This window comes from Manis javanica, chromosome 14 (assembly GCF_040802235.1).
Source record: "Manis javanica isolate MJ-LG chromosome 14, MJ_LKY, whole genome shotgun sequence".
Lineage (NCBI taxonomy): Eukaryota > Metazoa > Chordata > Mammalia > Pholidota > Manidae > Manis > Manis javanica.
In genome coordinates, this window is record NC_133169.1 from 8,998,928 (window position 1) to 9,021,307 (window position 22,380).

Below are 22,380 nucleotides of genomic sequence, written 5' to 3' on the forward strand. Positions count from 1 at the left end.
CAGGCAGACAGTGGGAAAAGATTCACTACAGGACATAGCAGCCAAATTGCTCTGTCCTGGATTTCTCCCCAGTTCTCTACTCCTCTAATTCAGCTGTTATGGAGGGAAGGTTGGGCTGGATACCCCATGAACACTTTTGGTGGAGCCACTGATAGGTCAAATGAGGTTTGTTAATTTTGTCAGGATGGGAAGGTATAGAGACAGAAATGTCACCAATGGCCAGTGACCATGTGTGTTGAGTGCCTACTCTGTGCCAGGAATCATAAATGCAATAAATGGGAATTATCATTAGTGTGGCTGCTGTTCTGATATCTAAATGTTCTCTGTGTAATTCTGTGGTATTGATGTCTGAAGACTGAATTTGTTCTACCAAGGGACCAAGAATGTGTATGAAAGCACTTCTACCTCCCAGCCCATGATTTGTCCCTCTATTTTGCTTTTGTTTTTAACCCTTATCACCACCAGACATGTAAATTTATTTATCTGTTTATCACCTTCCTCCCTTCCCTAGACTATAAACTCCATGAGGGCAGGGACTTTACTGTCTTGTTCACTGCTATATGTTCAGGTCTTAGATCAGCGCCTAGTGCATGGCCAGGCTCACTAAATGTTTCTTAAGTGAATAAATAAATGAATCAATGAACCAAATGAAATCTTCTGGATGAGAAGATAGAATAACTCCAATGGAAAAATCAGGAACCCCTGACAATTTAGTTTATTGCTTTCATCAATGTCTTTCTTTCTTCCCTTTCAGAGTATATAAGACTCACGGTTCTATGAGAAAGGAAACTGGTGTTATTGTATTGAAGTGTTCCAATGTATTTTTTTTTAGTGAGGAGCAATCTCAGAGTGACTGCTGGTTCAACTAGTGCCCTCCCCAGTCAGCAGTGATATTTGTTTTCTTTCTCAGGCAGGCTACTATGCCTACGTTGGGTGCTGCCAAATCACTGTCTTGCAACCTCTTTCCAGGTGTCTGGGTGAAATTCCCAAGATGCCAGATTACAAGAATACAGGCTATACATGTGTGTGTATTTCCCCCAATGCCAATTTCTGACTTGATGTCATTGGGTCAGTAGAGGATGCTGGCTACATTTTCTCACCTTTGCCACAGTCTGCCCAGACTTTTAATTTTCTCACTTCCTACCACTCCACAGTGTGTCACTCCCTGTCATATGTACAGTGACAGGGCTGGGCTGAACCACCCACAAACAAAAGGTTGCTTCCTGGGCTGCACCAGCTCTGATGTAGACCTCAGCGGTCCTCTTGAGTCCTGGTCCCTTAGATCCCTCCCTCTCCCAGGACTCAGGACCCGGGTGGAGACAAGGCTCCAGGGCATGGTGGCAGTTGCAGGCTGCAGACCTTACCCCATGGGGCTCAAACAAGCTTTTCCCCTTTAGGCAGTCCAAGGCGCAGGAGTAGCCTCATCACTGTGGGAGCCGCTGGGGGGTCATTCAGCATTCTTCTCCTAGCTGTGGCCCTACTGTTTTACTGCTGGCACCAGAAGAAATCAGGTTCGTATTCTCCCTTACCTTTTGCTGGTGGCCACACCCTGTCTCTGCCTCAAACACCTGAGCTTATCACTGCCTCAGTAACCACCAGGCCACCATTCTCCACCTCCCAGCCATCAGTACTCACCATTATACTCACACCTTTTGCTTAAAGGGTGGTTTCCTTTGCAGATGCTGTGGTTGATGGCTGCATAAATCTAGTCTGATTTACTAAGCTCAAAAGAAAGGTGGGGAGGAAGTAAAATGGGTAATGTAAAGTTTCAAAAACGTTAAAGTGCTTCCTTGGGCAGTTCTTTGGTTCGTGCAGAAGGGCAGCTAGAGCTGGAGTCTGAGGTTCCTTTGGGAATGACCATAGATGCTCCTCAAATCTCCCTACTGTCCCTCGCTACTCTGCAAGAGAGACAGTTTGGTTATATGTAATATTTCCTATGGTATATCACACAGCCTTGAACCTTAATCAGATCTCAAATAATTGCATATTCAAATCAGGAATGTGTAGCCCTATCCGGGGTACATGCTGGGGGTGTGTGCATGTTTGGATTAATTTTGGGGATGATCTCTCTGAGGCAGCACACATGTGTGACATTTTTGAGAAAGCACTCCCTCTGCTGACATAAATGTGACTTGACTTTATTTTGCAGGAGAATGTTTTCTGGGAGACACTACCAGGTAAGGCCTCAACCTTCTGGTTGCCCAAAAGCAAAATATGTAGAACTGTGAGGTCACAAAATTAGGTCAAGTCATCTATGTCCCTGTGGCGAGATTCTCGCATTTTCACATACTTTGAAAGGGCAAAAATCACACCTTCCCAGAACTCTTCTAATAGTTGTATTCTGGATTTTGCATGTATTTAGATCAGTTTCTTATTTGAAATTTATCCATTCACTTAAATGGATGCTACCAAAACTTGATTAACCAAAAGTTAACCTGTAGATTTTCTAAGCTGGCACAAAATATTTGTGCTGTGAATAGTCCTAGGTATACACTGTGTCATCGTAACGGTATGCTATGACTATCAGTTCCAGATTCCCAGGGAAGTGTGTTTCCAGGCCCCCCACGTGTGTATGTATTCATCAGACTTTGTGTCCTTAACTTTGATTCGGCAATGTGGTCCTCTTCCCCTACCTAGGTCCGTGTCTCAGCCTTAGGTTGGCAACTTGGAGCGTAGCATGGATGATGTCTAATTCCATCTTGAATCACCACTTTCTCTTGATGGTGAGGCCATGCTTTTTAGCCAATTGCGAGTAACCATTCTATCCATAAGATGATGGTTATTACTGTGAAGTCGGAGAACTTCTGGCCGTGTTCCCAGCAGCTTGCCCATATCACAACCCTAGGGTTTCTTTCAAAAGAATAATTTGACTCTATACAGACCTATTGAAGCTCCAGTTAAACCACTCAGAGATCCCAGTCCCCTGCTGTGTGCTGGCGCCCCCCCACCTTCTTTCTCTCCAGCCATCCCATCCTCAGGCATATTATAAGATTCCTGGCATGACCACCTGCTTCTATGTCTCACAGGAGCCCTCCTATCCCAGGCCCAGGAGATCCCGCCCTAGTGGAGCTGCAGCTGCTGTATGGCAATGGTGAGGATTCCCTGGTAGGAGGCTGCTCCCAGCCTGAGCCTGCGAGAGTTATTGCCTTTTAAGGCCTAGCAAAGGCTCTGGTCTCCCTAAGGTATCCCAAACCCAGGCATTCCCAAAGGGTAGCTGCTTCATTTTATGCCCAAGAAGAATGGAGGGGATGCTTAGGAAGGAGCGTCATGGCACAAATCACCCACTGGGACGGCCTGGAAAGTGCTATTCTTTCCTTCCAGCACACCTCAAAGAGGAAGGCTTGGTATATTCTGAGATCCAGATTATTCAGCAGGGAGACAAAGGGGAAGGTAAGTCACTGCGGAGATTCTGGCTGCAAACTATATTCATTCATTCAACAAGTTAAGTGAGTACTTCCTCTGTTGTCAGTACGGGGAGTCATTCAGTGATAAAATTCCCAGCAGTGCAATGCTTAGACTCTGGAAAGGAGACAGACACTGAAAAATACACAATGTATCTTTGCTGATGATCCACACAAAAATTAAACATCCTTCTGATAGATATTGTGTTCACCAAGGAGTATGTCTGAAGGTTGCCCTTAGTAATGAATAAGTGTGCTTTGTTGACAAAACACCTACTATGTGACAAGAATATTTACGTATATATATTATAAATATAACTTATATTCATACTTTATTATTATACAATTTATATTCACATATATACATATATATACTCAATTAGTCTATATAACAACCCTGTGCAACCAATATCCTGAACAAGTAAAACTTAAGACTTAATTACAAAAAATTTTGTTTTGTGCACTCTTTTTAAATTTTTTTATTGCAATAAAGTTGATATGCAATACTGTGGGTTTCAGATGTGCAACATAGTGACTAAATACTTGTATACATTGCTTGCCACAATAAGTATAATACCCCATTATCATACCAAAATATTACAATATTATGTGTTAAATTGTCTATGTTGTACTTCTATTCCTATGTCTAACTTATTTTTACATTTTGCAGTTTGTACCTCTTTATCCCCTTCACCTCTTTCATCTATCCATTCTCCCCCTACCCTATGATAACCAACAGTTTTTTGCCTTTATTTGTGAATATATTTCTTTTTTTGTTTGTTTTTTAGATTTCACATGTAAGTGAAATCATATGGTATTTGTCTTTCTCTGCCTGGTTTGTTTCACTTAGCATAATACCCTCTAGGTCCATCCATGTTATTACAAATGGCAAGATTTCCTTCTTTTTATGGCTGAGTAATATTCCACTGTGTGTATATACATCATCTTCTTTATCCATTCATCTACTGATGGACACTTGGGTTGCTTCCATATCTTTGCTATTGTAAATAATGCTGCAAAGAACATAGGTGTGCATATATATTTTTGAATTAGTGATTTGGTTTTCTTTGGGTAAATTGCCAGAGGTGGAATTGCTGGGCATATGGTATTTCTATTTTTAGTATTTTGAGGAACCTCCATATTGTTTCTAGTGGCTGCACCAATTTACATTCCCACCAACAGTGTAGGAGGGTTCTCTTTGCCTCACATCCTCACCAACACTGTTATTTCTTGTCTTTTAGACAGTGGCCATCCTGACTGGTTAGAGGTGATCTCTCATTGTGGTTTTGATTGGCATTTCTCTAATGACTAGCAATGTTGAGCATCTTTACCTGTGCCTGTTGGCCATCTGTATGTCTTACTTAGAAAAATGTTTGTTCAGGTCCTCTGTTCTTTTTTTAATTACATTATTTGGGTTTTGGGGGGGTTTTTTTTGTTTTTTTTGGTGTTGAGTTGTATGAGTTCTTTACACATTTTGTATATTAGCTCCTTGTCAGGTATATCATTTGCAAATATATTCTCCCACAGGGTAGGTTGCCTTTTTGTTTTGTTGATGGTGTCCTTTGCTGCACCAAGCTCTTCAGTTTGATGTAGTCCCACTTGTGTATTTTTGCTTTTGTTTCCCTTGCCCAGGTAGATGTATCCATGAAGCACTTTATCATGCTGATGCTCATGAGATTCTTGCCTATGTATTCTTCTAGGACGTTTATGGTTTTCTGTCTTACATTTGGTTCTTTAATCGATTTAGGGTTTACTTTTGTGTATGGTGTACGACAGTGATCTAGTTTCATTCTCTTACATGTAGCTGTCCAGTTTTCCCAACAACATTTATTGAAGAGGCTGTCATTTCCCCATTGTACCTACATGGCTCCTTTGTCATATACTAATTGACCAGATGTGTGTGGGTTTGTTTCCAGGCTCTCTATTCTTGTACCAGTACCAAACTGTTTTAATCACTGTAGCTTTATAGTATACCTTGAAATCCGGGAGTATTATACCCCCAGCTTTGTTGTTCTTTCTCAGGATTGCTTTCTCTATCTGGGGTCTTTTACGGTTCCATATAAATTTTAGGATTCTTTGCTGTAGTTCACTGAAAAATGCCATTGGTATTTTGATAGGTTTGCATTGAATCTGTAAATTGCTTTGGGCAGGATGACTATCTTCCTATCCATGAGCATGGGATAGATTTCCATTTATTTGTGTCTTCTTCAATATCTCTCATCAGTGTCTTACAGTTTTCAGAGTACAGGTCTTTCACATCCTTAGTTAGGTTTATTCCTAGGTATTTTATTCTTTTTGATGCAATTGTAAATGGGATTGTTTTTTTGGTTTCTCTTTCTACTAGTTCATTATTAGTACAGAGGAATGCAACAAATTTCTGTGTATTGATTTTGCATCCTATAACTTTGCTGAATTCATTTATTGGTTCTAATAGTTTTCTGATGGAGTCTGTGTAGGGTTTTTATATATAGTATCATGTCATCTGCAAATCATGACAGTTTTATTTCTTCCTTACCAACTTGGATGCTTTTATTTATTTTTCTTCTCTGATTGCAATGGCTTGACTTCCAGTACTATGTTGAATAAAAGTGGTGAGAGTGGTCCTCCTTGTCTTATTCCTGAACTTAGAGGAAAAGCTTTCTTTCAGCATCAGCTTTTTGCCAGTGAGTATGATGTTGGCTGTGGGTTTTCATATCTGGCCTTTATTATGTTGAGGTATGTACCCTCTATTACCATTTTGTTGAGAGTTTTTATCATGAATGGATGTTGAATTTTGTCAAATGCTTTTTCAGCATCTATGGAGATGATCATGTGGTTTTTGTCTTTCTTTTTGTTGATGTGGTGTATCACATTGATTGATTTGCAGATACTGTACCATCCTTGCATCCCTAAACTAAATCCCACTAGGTCTTGAATGACTCTCTTGATGTATTTTTAAATTTAATTTGCTAATATTTTGTTGAATTTTGTTTCTATGTTCACCAGGGATATTGGTCTGTAGTTTTCTATATTTATAGTGTCTTTGTCTGTTTTTGGTATGTTAGAGTAATATTGACCTCATAGAATTAGTTTGGAAGTATTCGCTCCTCTTCTGTTTTTTGGAATACTTTAAGAAGGATAGGTATTAGCTTGTCATTGAATGTTTGGTAGAATTCACCCATGAAGCCATCTAGTTTTGGGGGGAGCTTTTTGATTAGCAGTTCAATTTCATGACTAGTAATTGGTTCAGATTTGCTGTTTCTTCTGGGGTCAGTCTTGGAAGATTGTGTTTCTAGGAATTTATCCATTTCTTCTAGGTTGTCCAATTTATTGGCATATAATTTTTTTTGTAGAATTCTCTTACAATTCTTTGAATTTCTGTAGTGTTGATTGTAACTTCTCCTTTTTCATTTCTGATTTTGTTTATTTGTGTCCTTTCTTTTTTTTCTTGATAAGCCTAGCTAAGGATTTGTCCATTTTATGTTCTTGGAAAGCTAGCTCTTGGTTTCATTGATTTTTTTCTAATGTTTTCTTATTCTCTATTTTATTTATTTCCACTCTGATCTTTATTATGTTCCCCTTTCTACTAACTTTGGGCTTTGTTTGTTCTTCTTTTTCTAGTTCCTTTAGGTGCAGGATTAGATTGCTTATTTGAGCTTATTCTTGTTTCTTGAGGTAGGCCTGTATTGCTATAAACTTCCCTCTTAGAAGTGATATTGTTGCATCCCCCCTGTTATGGATCATTGTGATTCTGTTTTCATTTTTCTCCATGTATTGTTTGATTTCCTCTTTGAGCTCTTCCTTGATCTGTTGATTACTTAGAAGCCTGTTGTTTAGACTCCACATGTCTGTGTTTTTCCAGTTTTTTCTTGTAACTGATTTCTAGCTTCATACCATATGGTCTGGGAAGATGCTTGATACAATTGCAATCTTCTTAAATTTATTGAGACTTTTTTGTGTCCTAATATATATCTGCTTTGGGGAACATTCTATGTACACTTGAGAAAAATGTGCATTCTGTTTCTTTTAGGAAGAATGCCCTGTAAATATCTGTAAAGTCCATCTGGTGTAATGTGTCATTCAACACCTCTGTTTCCTTTTTTATTTTCTGTGTGGATCATCTATCCATTGATGTAAGTGGGGTGTTAAAATCCCCTAATATGATTATGTTGCTGTCACTTTCTCCCTTTAGGTCTGTTAGTATTTGGTTTATATATTTAGGTGTTCTTGTGTTGGGTGCAGAGATGTTTTTGATTGTTATATCCTCTTGTTGGACTCGCCCTTTATCATTATATAACGTCCTTCTTTGTCTCTTTTTACATTCTTTGTTTTGAAGTCTATTTTTTCCTATGTAACTATTGCAACTCCAACTCTTTTTTCATCCTTATATGCATGAAATATCTTTTTCAATCCCTTCAGTTTCAGTCTATGTGTGTGTCCTTATGTCTGAATTGAGTCTCTTGTAGGTAGCAAGTAGATGGATATTGATTTTTTTAATCCGTTTAGTCACCCTGTCTTTTGATTGGAGCATTTAGACCATGTACATTTAAAGTAATTATTGATATATGTGCACTTATTGACATTTTGATAAACATTTCCTGGTTATTTTTGTTGTTCTTCTCTGATCACTTCTTCCTCTCTTGTCTTGTGTCCTATGACTTTCCATTGTATTTCAGTTGGGTTTTCTCCTCTTTCTTTTTTGTGTATCTATTATAAGTTTTTAGATTGTGGTTACCATGGGGTTCTTATGTGACATCTATGAATATAATAATCTATAATAAGCTGATGGTCACTTACATTTGAATGCATTCTAACAGCACTACATTTCTTACTCCCTCTCCTCCCCATTTGATGAATATAATATTTCCTTCTAAATATTTTTATTAAATGATTCCCTTAACTAATTTTTAGACGTATTTTTTTTGGTCATTTTTGCCTTTTTGACCTTCATATTAGTTTTTAAGTAATTGATCACTACTTCTGCTATATGTTTGCTTTACCAGTGGAAACTTATCCCTTCCTTAAATTTCTTGCTTCTATTTAAAGTACTTTCTTTTCCTCTTAAAGACGTTGCTTTAACATTTCTTGTAAGGCTGGTTTAATAGTGGTGCACTCTTAAGTTATGTTTATCTGTGAAGAAATTTATCTCTCCTCCAATTCTGAATGATAACTTTGCTGGGCAGAGTATTCTTGATTGAAAGTTTTTCTGTTCAGCACTTTGAATATATCATGACATGCCCTTCTGGTCTTTAGAGTTTCTGCAGAAAAATCAGCTGATAACCTTATAGGGTTTCCCTTATATGTAATTATATATATATATATATATTTGCTGTTTTTGATATTCTCTCTTTGTCTTCCATCTCTGACATTTTGATTACAATGTGTCTTGGTGTGGACCTCTTTGGGTTCATCTTGCTTGGAGCTCTCTGTGCTTCCCACACCTGGTAGACTGTTTCCTTCCTCAGGTTAGGGAAGTTTTCAGCTGTTATCTCTTCAAATACATTTTCTACTCCTTTCTTTCTCTCTTCTCCTTCTGGGACTCCTATAATGCAGGTGTTAGGATGTTTGATGTTGTCCCACATTTCTCCTACCTTATCCTCTTTTCTTTAAATTCTCTCTTCCTTGTGCTTGAGTGCCTTCCGTTACTCTATCTTCCAAGCCACTGATCCATCCTTCTGCATTTTCTAGTCTTCTGTTCATTTCCTCCAGTGTATTTTTATTTCATCTATTGAATTCCTCATCTCTGATTATTTTTTTTGTTTTGTTTTTGCTTTCTATCTCTTTGTTAAGGTCTGCCTTGAGTTCTGCTATTGTTTTCTCAAGTCCAGTAAGTACTTTCGTAACCATTACTTTAAACTCTTCATTGGTAGCTTGGTTAACTGTTTCATTTAGGTTTTTTCTGGTTTTGCTTTTTCTTGTTCTGTCATTTGGAGCATATTCCTCTGTCCCCTCATTTTGTATGACTTTTTCTGTGCTTTTTTCTATGAATTAGTTGAAAAGGCTTGCTCTCCCTGCCTTGAAGATCTGCCCTTGTGTAGGAGAGTTCCCTGTGTAGACTGTGTGTGCCTTGTTACTTTGTTAAGCTGGAAGCCAACTAAGTGTGAGATGGGGTTTTCCCAGTACTGGGACTCCAAGGGCATGGCCCTGGTGGCATGGCCTTGGGGACCTTGGGAGGGGCCTCCTGGCTGGACACCTGGGGGTTCTGAGCTGGCTTGGGGAGGATGGTAGGCCAGCAGCAGATGAGGGGTGCACTCCAGGTAAGGTACCTGCTGAATTCCCTGTGCCTTCTCACCCAAATGCCCATGTTCAATCCAGGCTGCTTAGGAGCACCCTAGGGAATTCTTGCATTGGGTACCCAGCAGGTCCTATTGGGGGAGTGGAATCAGGCTCTGTGCTTGTTTCCCTCAGCCCCTGAGCACTCCAGACTGCTCCCAAGAATTCCCACTTAGTTGCCTGCAGAACCTGGTGGCAGCTGGGATCAGGCACTATGCATGCAAGCTCCAGGCTGCTCTGGGAAATTTCTACATCAGTGCCCACCAGGTCCCACTTGTGACCTGGGATCAGGCCTGGCACATGTGTTCCTCACTTTCTCTGGGGAGTTGCCTCAGTGGCACCAGTCCTCAGATTCATGCAGGGGAACTTTCCAGTCTGCTCATGGGGGCTGGGCTGATGGCTAACAGCAGGTAGCAAGGTATGACTTTCAGGTGGCACCCAGATCCCACTCTCGCCCCACTAAGATGTGCAGAAGGAGCACAAACAATGGTGCTGTTTGGCTCCTCTGATCCCGGATCACCTCCAGTGGTTTCCTTGCCAAGAGGTGGATGTTTAGTTCTGAAACTTAGGTTCTTTCACTTATGGTCTAGTTGCACTTTAAACTGCAAGGGTTTTCTCCCATGCCTCAGGCAAGGAGTCCATGCCTGGCTCTCCCAGTGATGTCCCTCTGTCTCCCCTCTGCTGGTGGCTGTGTGGGGGCTGGAGCTCCCCCAGGACTATGTCTCTGCCTCTTCTCCTACCTGGGGCTTTTTTTATTTGGTTTTTCTGTATCTCATTATATAAAAGTGTTCACTTCTGTCTTCGTTCTTCTTTAGGGTAAGATTATCTGTGTAAATGTAGACACGGTGTATACATGGGAGAAGGTGGATTCCGTCTGTCTCTACTCTACCATTTTCCAGAGCACCCCCTGTCAGTCTTTTATTATTCTGTGGAAGATCTTCCCAGGCACTCAGGGTAAAAATTTGGCAACCAAACACTTTTGGACACATTCTCCATTCTCTTAGGTAATAGACAGCGGGTGGAAAATTTATGTTACAGTCTCAATTTAGTTACTAGAATATCTCGTTCAAGACATTCATCAAAATTTATCTGTCTCCTAGTTCAGACAAATTTCAGACTGAAGCTGGCACTGGTGGAGACTAGAGAGAGGGCAGGATGGAGTCGGTGCCTTCTCTGTTTCTGCTTGGTCTTCCCTTACTAGCCTGGAGGGTGCTGGGGGAAGGAGCAGGAAAGGACCTTCTCCAACTGGTATTTCGGAAGTTGGCTCTATCCTTCAGGCTGACACGTGTGTGTAAGTGGGCACCTCCCCTAGGAGGACCGTATGTAGTTTCCTGAGGCTCCTGCTGGATCCCTCCTTCCTGAAGTTCCTTTGGCACAGCTGATGCATTTCTAATTCTGGCAGTTGTTTGGGGCTCTTTCACTGGCCTTAGGCCCCTGATCACATCCAGTTTCCTGCTGCTGGGTCCCTTGGCACCTGTAGGTCTTACTGGACACAAGACCCAAGATGACCAGACTTCTGCCTGTTCTCTCTCCCAAGTGGACCTCACATGCTCTTTGGAACCCCCGGGTACTTCAGGTCTGTGCAAACCCAGCAGCATTCTCTCATCCCACCGCCAGCTGTGTGTCAGAACCCTCAACCCTCTAGATTGGTGGCTTTCAAATATTTTTATTGTAATCCACAATAAGAAATACAAATTGCATTGTTAGCCAGTGTGACGGTGCACACACATACACACAAATACTAGCACACAACTGAAACAAAAGTTCTATTAGGTAATACTTACTGTGGTACACTCTATTTTCTATTCTATACAAATATATTACTTTAACCAGATTTATTGCAGTATAACTTACATACATAATTCACTAATTAGAACTGTACACTTCAATTAATTTTAACACATGTATACAGTCATAGAGTTGCCACCACATCATGATGTAGAGCATTTCCAGTACCCTGGAAAATCCTTCGTACCCCTTTGCAGTTACTCTCCCCCCAGCCCCACTCCTGGCAACCACTGACCTGTTTTCTGTCCCTGTAGTTTTGCTTTTCTATAATTTCATATAAATGGAATCATATCTAACGTGATCTTTTTGACGGCTTCTTTCACTTAACAAATGTTTTGCAACTCTTCCATATTCTATGTATATTATAAAAGTTTGCTCCTTTTCTTTTTGACACTTAAAACGTTGCACATATTAAATATATACAACTTGATGATTTGGAGATGAGTATACACAGGTAAAGCATCATACCATCAAGACCACAGACATATGTATCATCTCCCAGAGCTTCTGTCCCCAATTATTATTATTATTATTAATTTACCCTCTTAGCAAAATTTAAGCATACAATACAGTGTTGTTAGCTATAGGGTCTATGCTCTGCAGTAGATCTCTAGAATTTATTCATGTGGCGTAACTTAAACGTTGTATCCTTTAACCATTATGCCCCTTCCTCTCTCCCATTGGCAAACCATTCTATAGCCTGCTTTCATGAGTTTGACTATTTTAGACGCCACATATAAATGAGAACATACTTGTTCTTTCTATGTCTGGCTTATTTCACTTAGCATAATGTCTTCCAAGCCCATCCATGATATCACAAATGTCAGGATTTCCTTCTTTTTCAAGAATGAATAACATTCTATTGTATAAGCCTCATATTCTTTATCCACTCTTGTATCAATGGACATGTAGGTTGTTTTCATATCTTGGCTATTGTGAATAATGCTACAATGAATATGGGGGTGCAGATATCTCTCCAAGATCCTGATTTCAATTCCTTTGGGTATATACCCAGAAGCGGAATTGCTAGATCATATAGTAGCTTTATTTTTAATTTTTTGAAGAACCGCCATACTTTTCTACAGTGGCTGTACCAATTTACATTCCCACTAATGGCGTATAAGGGTTCTCACAGCCTTGCCAGGGCTTGTTATCTTTTGTCTTCTGATGATAGCCATCCTAGCAGGTGTGAGGTGACAGCTCATTGTGACTTATATTTGTATTTCCCAAAAGATTAGTGATGTTGAGCACTTTCTCAGTACCCATTGGCCATTTGTGTGTCTTCTTTGGAGAAACATCTATTCAGGTCCTTTGCCCCTTTTTAATTGGGTTATTATATTATTATGATTATTTTATCCCATTTCATAAGTTGCCTTTTCTGCATATGGCATCTCGCTTAGGAAATTAAAATACCCAATTTCATTGTGCCTACTAGAAATTTCAGTCATGGTCTCATCCTGAACTTGTTTTACAAATGATGTTAAGGACTTTCCCAAGATCACAAAGCCAATAAAAGACAAAGCTAAGGCCAAGTCCTCTGTCTTGCTATAATATTTGCTGCTTATAGTGTTTATTAATATATCATATCATCATGTATGATGTATGTATGACCAGTACTGATCACCTGCTTTGTTGGTCATTTTTCTTTCTCAGCCATGCCCACTAATCAGGACCCTTTGAATGGTAGAATTAGATCTACCAGCAATTTGTTCAGGTTAACTGAATGCATCTTATAGAGTTACCATGATCATTTGCTGTTCTACATACCCTGATCTTGACACATTTGTCAAAACACCACTGAAGCTAAGCACTCTGTTGATAGACTGCTTATATTTCAGGCACTTTATACATTAATGATCTGTAGAAAGATTTATTCACTGGTTCCTTAAGGTTTGCATGGAGCCCCTAAAACTGTATGCAAAGTTCCATGCATATGACTGCTGTTCTCAGAAGAGAGGGTATACCTTCTAGCATGTCATAAAAAAGATCTCTGACCTCAAAGGACCAATGGTAAGCATATGATGGGAGAAACCTGGAGTGTCCTACGTTGTATCTTTTTTTCAGGCTCTACTTCTCCACAAAATTACTATGTGACTCTGATGCCTCTATTTTCTTCTCTGTGACTCTTGATTTCTAATGTGTAGGACCTGACCAATCACATCTGCTAAACTTTCCTCTCACAGTGGAAGCTGTGAGCCCCATCAGTAAGAAACTGTAGCAATAAAATCAAGAACTAGAACATGCTAATGTAAGAGAGAGTGACTCTCACAGGGCATACCTATGAAGAGCTCTAATGGGAACTGGCTGAGCAATTGCAAATGGAACTTTGAGACTGAGTGAAAAGGAGGTGCTATAAGTTAAGGGGGGCAGGAGTTAAAATCAAGAGAAACTCTCTCTTGACATCTGGTGAAGGAAGGGAGTGAGGTTTCTTGGTGTAGTATTGAGGGAGGACTTTACAGATTGGCAGAGCTTGGTTAAGAAACGGTAAACCAGAGAAGTACCTGACTTGTTGGGGGTTGGGGTGGGGAAAACACGACAATCAGTGGACAGGGTCTAATGACTCCCAGCCTCTGGGGAATAAGCTAAAAGACTGGGTTCTGAATGGATCCTGATGCACATAGTTCATTGGTTCTTCTTCTCTCCACAGCCAGTACCTTCAAAACATCTCTAGAGGACAAGGTGAGATGAATTTCCTGACTCTTTTCCCTCCCACTATGATCTATAGCCCCATGCTGCCTCTCTCTTTCCAGTTCTTCTTCTATCTTCTTTCTGCCCCAGCATATCTCAGTTGTCTACTCTGAGGTGAAGACACAGCTCCCAGATGATTCTGCTGGAAAGGTCGGCAATAAGGATGAAGATGACATGGACACTTATGAAAATGTCCTACTCATATGACTTGTCCCTGATCCAAAGCCCCCAGCTCAGGGCAGTCCTCAAGTTCCCTGGAGTCACCAACTAATTCCAACTTTGCAGTTCTTCTTGCCCATGTGCATTCACTCCCAGGACTCAATTCATCCACACTGAGGTGGTGGTGGGATGGGCGCTGACTCACTAAAATGACCAGGCTGCACAGTTAAAAGAAGACCATGTGTGTCTGCTCTGAGCCTGACCTAATGTGCGCCCTAGGGTCTGATTTAGGGAAAAGGAATATGGAGGGAGAAGACTGCTGCTGAAAAAGCAAAAGCACAAGTTTTGGTGAATTGGCAATTGCACATAGAAAAGTCTGAGTGACCTGGGTCTCTGTTTAATACGTCTACAACAATTGTACCAATGGGCAATCATCTGATCAGTTGGTTTAACTATGAGTAGCTGTGCCGGTACTTCACAGACAATGCATAGCTCCTTCTGTCTTGTTCACCCTGTTTACACAGTCAGAATTCAGTTGCAGATAAAGGAATCCACTCTAAATGGTTTACAGAGAAAATAATTTAAAACAGAATATAAAGTACTTTGCAAAACTGTGGGAAGAGCTAGAGAAGTGGTCTCCAGGTTTCACTTCCAAAAGCAAAAAGCAATCATGTTAACCTATTTGGGACAGATTTTTAACGTTAGAGGAAACAATACAAATGCAAAATTAAAAAGTTAAGTAATACTCTTACAAACCTAAAAGGAATTAGAAACATCAGTACAAATGGATGAAAAATTCTGTTTTTTAAAAAGATATTTATTTCCTAGGTCTGTCCACTGAAAAGGCCTAGAAATAAATACCAACTCAGGAAGCACCCCTTGCACAGATTGAAGTCATTAAATACTATTTCCTACTAAAAAGACATAAGGCTGCCTTTCTTGGAGGAACTTTATTTTTGAGTTACCAAATAGTTGATGTGAGAATAATTCTTCCAATAAATGAAGAAGGTATGAAAGAAATAAAAAACCGCTATTTTGTACGAATGTTTCATACTATACCTGCTGCTCAGGTTAACATAAAAAAACAGCCTAACATGGAAGTATTCGATACCACCTAGAAAATTGTCCCGTGCCTAAATTATCAACAGTGAATCCAATCAAGTTTCTAGATCTACTAGTTTACAGGAAATACATGGGGCAAAGGAATGCGTTAAATAGAACCATGAGACTGTAATCAGCCAATCCAAACTGGGGAGAAATTCTACAGGACGAATGACTTGGTTTCTTTAACAAGTAAATGACCTAAGGAAGGAAAGAAGGAAGGAGAGAAGGAAAAAGAAAAGAAAGAAGCTTTCTTTAATGAGACTTGAGGAACGTCAACCAAAGGAACAGATAGGACTTGTGTGGATCCTCACTTAAATCAAGTTAAGAAAAGAAAAAAAAACACTTATGAAATTCTAAGGGAAATGTGTACACTAATATTAAGAAATGATTTTCTGTTTCGTGGTTATGTTTTTATTTTAAAGCAGATATTCACCTTTTAAAACTCACACTCAACGGTTGGTAGATTAAATGATATGATTTTGTTTGAAATAATACAGTAAGAGGAGGGAGGCAGGAAGTGGGTAGGGGTGTAGATGAACTAGGACTGGTCACGTGGGCACCATTTCTGAAGCTGGGTGACGGGTCCCTTGCGGGGGGAAGGGAGGCTTCTACTAGGTCTTGCTATTGCATGCTTATAATTTTCCAAATAAAAAGTTGAACTATCTATATCCAGCGTGCATCTCATTTCATCAACTCCAGTGCTTCCACTCCTGTCTGAGCCCCTCTCACTTCCATTACAGCGGAGGATCCATGTGCCCCTTCGGGCTTTCTGCTCTCCCCCAGCCCATTCTCTGCACTGTGTTCATGGTGCTCAACGCCATGAATTCTCATCTCCCTCCCGGGAGAAGCCAGCCCGAACTAGCCACAGGCTCTACCTGATCTCTCCACCTGTTGCCTCTCTGGCCTCATCTCCCCCCGCTTTCCCTCGTCGCTGAGCCGCAGGGGCTACACACACCAGGCCTTCGCACTGGCTGCAACCTCCTATGTGCTCTTCCCTCTAGATGTCCATCAGGGCCTAGAGGCCTACCCTGAATCACACATATTCTGAAAGTTAATTTCCTCCATCTTCAGCATGTCCAATCTCCCTGGCCTTCCCTGCTTCTCTTTTTTCCCCACAGTATTTATCACTTTAAAACATACTCTAACACTTACTTATTTTGTTTACTGTATGTCACCCTCTAGAAAGTAAGTTTCTTAAGGGCAACAACCTCTGTCTTTTTCGCTTGCTGATATATCCTGAGCGCCTAGAACTGTGCCTGGCAGATAGTAGGTGCCTAACAAATACTTCTGAGTGAATGAACTCTCTGTGCATTGAGGAAAATCACTGTCCTCCTCATGAGAAAAGAGATCCAACACAGACAGTCTACTACCACGTAGCAAGCTGGCCCCACAAGGATCGGACCCTCCATCAAAAGCTTAGATTTGGCCTCTGTGTTTGTCAGGTTGGATGCTTAAGAGTGGCCAGATTGGCCTTGATGAGCAGATGCTTATGTAACCAAGTCCGTACATAACCTCATAACCTCTGCATCTTCCATTCATGTTACTTTGTACATGAACCTTTGAGCAACCAGTGAGGATCTGGGGAAAAAGGCTGATTGGCCTCCACCTAGGGCAGGTCACTATGTCCCTGAGATTAAGATCGTCCTTCCCAGCAAGGTCTTTGGTGAGCATTCACGTAAGACATAGTCTCATACGGTGGGTTCATTCAGAAAGGTCCAGTCACGTAACTTTTCCCTAATCTTCCAGTTTTTTTTCTTTCCAAACCTCAGACCATATGGTCCCTGCTCATGAGTCAGAGTAGACCTCCATCTCTGGGTATCTCATCCTGCAAGCAAAGCAAACCGCTAGATGCGCCACAGTCCTTCAAGGACTCCCAGGGTGGAGTTGTCATGGTCACCTCCTGCTGATACTGGCGTATTTGAACTGGGGGAGACTTTTTTCCCTGTCTGTCAACTAGTCATAGGGAACTCACCATGAGACTATAGCTGTGGTTGACAGACAAGAGAAATCGGTAGAATATAAACCAGTCTTCATTTATTCAATTTATAGGTGCCTTCAGGTGCCAGGTCACCTGTAAATAAGTTCCTCTTAGAGATGGAATGATCCTGGGCACATATGAGGTCTTGGTTAGTGGATCAGACAACTTGCAGCTCATGATGAAAAGCTCAGGTCCCTGTTGTGCCATCTTCAAATATTCAGTGATAACCTGACACAATGCTACCCAAGAACTTTCTTAAAAAAAGAAGAGACTGCAGCTTCTTAAAAAGGGCATAGGTTTGCTCCAAAGCCCTAGGGTCATTGACTATGATTCTCCTGCCAAGGCACACTACAAACCCCACACAGCACCTTGATCAGCCACAGCATTTTTGGACCTTTTGGATATGCTGGGTCATAAAATCCAAGGACAGAAGTGATTGCACTCAGCCTAGACACATGAAAGACCCCTTGCTTGCTCAGGGGCCTACTCAAAGATAGCAGCTTTATGAGTTATTCAGTTATTCAGTCAGAACAGTGCAACCAAATGTGATATATGTTGCTTCCAATATCCTGACACCCATCAAGTGTTGGATTTCTTTCTTAATAGAAGGGGAGCAACAGTTAATCTTCCTTTGAAGGTCTACTCCAACATGCTACAGAGGGCCAGTTACACTGCCAAAACCCAGAAAAAGAGAGACTACATGCCAAAAGAATCAAAAGAATTTACTAATTTATAATAGCAAAAAGCTGGGTGATTTGCTGAGGATAGTCAGACCAGGGAAGGAGGAAGATAATTTTGTTTGAGGGCTAATTTAATGAATTTAGGTGCACATGGCAGAGATTCTGAATTCAGTATACTAAGCACAAGCCGCTGGGAATGTCCTGATTAATTGCTCTCTTGGTGGATCAAAATGTTTTCTCAAAAGTGGCCTGGGCTAAATGAAGCTGAGATAACAACAATTCTTTGGTATAATGTAGTAGAAGGAGTCAAAGATTTGTACAATTGATCATAGAAATGGACTTATCACATATGGCTCACTCCATGTCCCCCAAGAGGGCTCAGAAGACACTCCTTGCCCCACACAACACTGAGAAACACATTAGTGGTAAAAGTCCAAGCATCTTTGGAAAGCGTAATGGAAACAGGCCAGGGACAAAGGAGAAGGTACTGCTTCTGAAATAGCTTCCCTGATTCTGATGGAGTTCAGGGTAGCAGAGACCAAGGAAAGCATGCTTATGGTAATGGGAAGCAAGGTCAGATGGCAATTAGCACACAATGGCTGACAAGGACTTTGGATCATGGGACCAAAATAGATGAGTAGACCACATCTGTGTGACTGAAAGCCAACTGGAAGCCTGGCTTGATTCATCAGTCATGTGTTACTTAAGTGCCACCCCATTTCTTGTGCCAATTACTGTATCAGTCAGACTTCAGTGGCAGACAACAGAACCCGCTATGGCTGATTTACAGAGAAAGTGATTGAATAAAGGGTATCGAGAGAAAGGCTGCGGAGTGAGGCTTTAGGCTGAGACTTCAGGAGCGACTCCTGGAAGCAAACTGCCAGGCTGGCCTATCAAGAGAGCAGTCACTGTCCCCAGAGCTGACTCAGGATTCACAGGGCCTCTGCTCCTACTGGAAAAGTTCCAAAATCGAGACGCTGCTGTAACTGCCATTCAAGACTACCAGACTGAAGACTGGCCAGTCAGTAGAGCCTCCCCTTCTGTGGCACAGAAGAATCAAAATATGCACCATTACCATCCAGCTTCTAGAAGAGCCCATAGCACAATTTCATTACACCCAAGTCTACCTCTAAGTCTCGCAGATAATCTGTTTAGTGGAGAAAAGACTATGTATGGAAACCATAGCTTCACACTTCCCGGGCTGCTGAGCAAGAAGTCATATAGAAAAGATTGGTATTAGGAGAGCCATTCTGCCATGATAGTTCTTTTAGAATGCCCTGTGTGTGTGTGTGTGTGTGTGTGTGTGTGTGTGTGTGTGTGTACTTTTAGTGTAACTAGTAAAAGTCATAGGCAGAGGAGTATATTAAAACAGAATATGGGTTTTTAAATCCAAGAGATTTAAGTCATGAATGACTTATTAGCTATAAGTCCTTAATAAGTCTTTTAATAAGTACTTATTAGGTATAAGTCCTTAGCTAAGTTACTTACATTTTCTTGGTTCAATTTCCTTCTATGTAAAATGAAGATAATATGTACTTTGTACAGCTGTTGTGAGCACATTCCTATCTCAAGGCTTTTGCATTTGATGTTCTCTTGGTGGCAATGCTTTTCCTCATTAGCCACTACTTATTCCCTCTCAAACTTTAGTGCCTGCTCAAATATTATAATTTACATGAGGCCTTCCCTTGTCACCTATTTAGGACAGCCACATCTCCCAATCCCCATCAGTTTCTCTCCAGCTGATGCTATGTCACATTTCTCCAAAGCAATTTTCACCATCTGACATTCTAAAATTTTTCCTATTTGCTTATTATCTGATTACCCCACTATAATTTATGCTCTATGAGGACAGAGACTTTTATTTGTTTTATTCATGAGTGTATCCCCAGTGCCTCTTTCAGAGCCCAAAACATGGTAAGTACTTAAGTAACATCAACATCCATGAATTATGAGGATTATATAAATCAGTGAATGTAAGTGCCTGATAATGTGCCTTTTGCATTCAAGCATACAATACATGCAAATTATCAGAATTTATTAAACCCCTGATGTATATTCTAGGTCAACAAGTATTTATTGAACATTTAGTATGCCAAACATAAAGACTGATCAGAAGTACTGATAAGAAAAAGAAGTTTCTAAAGTAACGTACTGGAAGAGATAGATACATAAAGAGACAATTTCCACTGTAAAGTGAAAGTAACATTAGAAGTGCACCTAGCCCGTGTGTTAGGGAAAGTGACATTAACAGTTGTAACAGGTGACCCCAGAAGTCTTAGAGCTTTCCAGAACAAAGCATTGTTTGATCTCAGGGTGAGTAAAGGATCTGCTCCATAAAGTCATTCAGGAATCCAGGCTACTTTACATCTCTTGGTGCTGCCATCTTCAGGACTTCCAGTATCTCTGCAAAAGGATAGAGAATGTGGAAGGGCACCCAAGAGACTTAGGGGCCAGCCTTGAAACTGGCATGCTTTCATTGCTCACACAGTCACTGGCCAGAGCTTAGCCAGTTTCCCTGCCTAACTCAGGGGGTGGGAAAAGCAATCTAGCTGTGGCCCAGAAAGTAGAGGACACAGATCTCATGAACTTCCCAGCCAGTCACTACCCCACTCAGCCAAGGGAAATTTTTAGGGAAACTTTTCTGGAGGAGATAGAGTAAAAGTGTTTGACATGTGGGGCCAAGAAGACCTGAGTTCACAGTTAGTAACTGTGTGATCTTAGTTAAATCACTGAAATATCCCTTCAGAAATGAAAAATGGGAATAATAGTAGAATCTAATTCATAAACTTGCTGTGAGTTTGAGATGTGTGAAGTCTTAAGCACAGTGTCCAGGCACAGGAAGCAGTTAATAAATGTCAGCTTTCAGGAAGACAGGGAAGGAATGAACAGAAAGAAGAGGAAAAGGATATTGTGAGGATTAGACACGGAAAGAATGGGTTAGGGAATGAAGGGAAGGGCTTTAGACTGAGATGGAAAATGTGCAGAGGCCTAAAACAGCAAAATGTGTTCAGAAAATCACAAGCAGTTTGGCATCTTTGCAGAATGAGATTGTCTTTCCTGGAAAATCATGTTAGTCTGGAAGGGATGAGATCCCAGTAGGCCTTGTGCAACAAGGAGCTTTATCTTATGACTACAGGGGAACCACTGAAGTTTTCGTCAAACAACATGTTTCAAGTTTGTCCTTCAGATAGCTCTTTCTGGTGGCTGTGCAAAAGAGAACTTCATGGTGAGAGTAACTGATGACAGGGAGAGTGGTTAGGGGCTGTCACTGTCATCTAGGCTAGAGGACCAGGATAGAGCCACAGAAGTGTGAGGGGTAGGGGTATAGAACTTGCTTGGTAGGGAACTCTAGAGAAGCAGTGGATTGATTGGTGGACAAGGCGGGCGTCTGGGACCACTCCCAGGAAACCAGCTGGGGCACGTGGGAACAGTGGTGCCAACACTGCAGGTGGACTAAAGTATAATCTGAAAACACATCAGCAAACCACAGTCTCCCCCAGTTCCTCTCAAGGTGGCATTTTATGTGCCAAGATTTAATTTTCCAAATTTGTTCCCCAGAAACTTCTAGAAACTTTGACATTTACATCAGCTTTCTCTTCCCCTGGCCAATCACTCTGTGGCCTAAACTTGTTTTGTTTTGTTTTGTTTTGTTTTGTTTTGTTTTGTTTTGTTTAAAGAATTTTGAGTACTTTTGACAATTGCTGGCCTGCCCTCACGAGTCAAGAGTTAACATGGTTACCTAGATAATCTCTTATGATCCTTCCAGCTCACGTACCTGCTGATGCTAGTGTACACGCCTTCAGGCCACCTGAGCTCCATCCCAGTGTCTTGCTTATTCATTTTAATAAAATCTCTAAAGCTGAGTGTGAGTTCCAGAGAAGATGTAAAGACAACCCCCACCCAAATGTCAGTTCAAGATCCTCAGAAAAGAGGAACCCCAAGATAAATATATCATTCATGTTTATGCAAAAGTGTATTAGGTTTTCGGACTTCCCATAGACATAGAAAAACTACACTTTAAAAATTTACATAAGCTGCAGGGACCAGGGGAAAGCCTCAAACTAGTTGGCTTCTATTATTTTCCAGTTTAAAAAAATGAGAGCTTTCATCACATAAAGAAGTCAGTTCATTTGCATGGGGCCCTCTTCCCCTGGGAGCACAAAAAGCCAAAATTCTCCCTGGGAAGCTGCTCAGAACCACAGAAAAGAGAGCAGAGTTGGATGTAGGGACGGCTAAGGTTCAAGGTGCAGTGAAAAATGAAAATGCAAGACCCTTTCTCCAAAAAGCAAGGGAAAAAAGTACTGAAATATAAAGTTTTTTCCCTTTTTTC

At 40.9% G+C, this 22,380-nt stretch overlaps 1 protein-coding gene across 1 annotated transcript in view; it reads left to right on the plus strand.

Moving 5' to 3' along the window:
- FCRL4 (Fc receptor like 4) overlaps positions 1–16,043 on the plus strand; it is a 31,462-nt gene extending 15,419 nt beyond the window's left edge. Inside the window, exons 7-12 of the mRNA XM_017665891.3 lie at positions 1,398–1,511; positions 2,150–2,177; positions 3,027–3,091; positions 3,322–3,390; positions 14,089–14,120; positions 14,220–16,043. Of these exons, the coding sequence (XP_017521380.3) occupies positions 1,398–1,511; positions 2,150–2,177; positions 3,027–3,091; positions 3,322–3,390; positions 14,089–14,120; positions 14,220–14,336 (425 nt within the window). The 3' untranslated portion in view covers positions 14,337–16,043. The remainder of the gene's footprint in view (positions 1–1,397; positions 1,512–2,149; positions 2,178–3,026; positions 3,092–3,321; positions 3,391–14,088; positions 14,121–14,219) is intronic.
- The last annotated feature ends 6,337 nt before the right edge of the window (positions 16,044–22,380 follow it).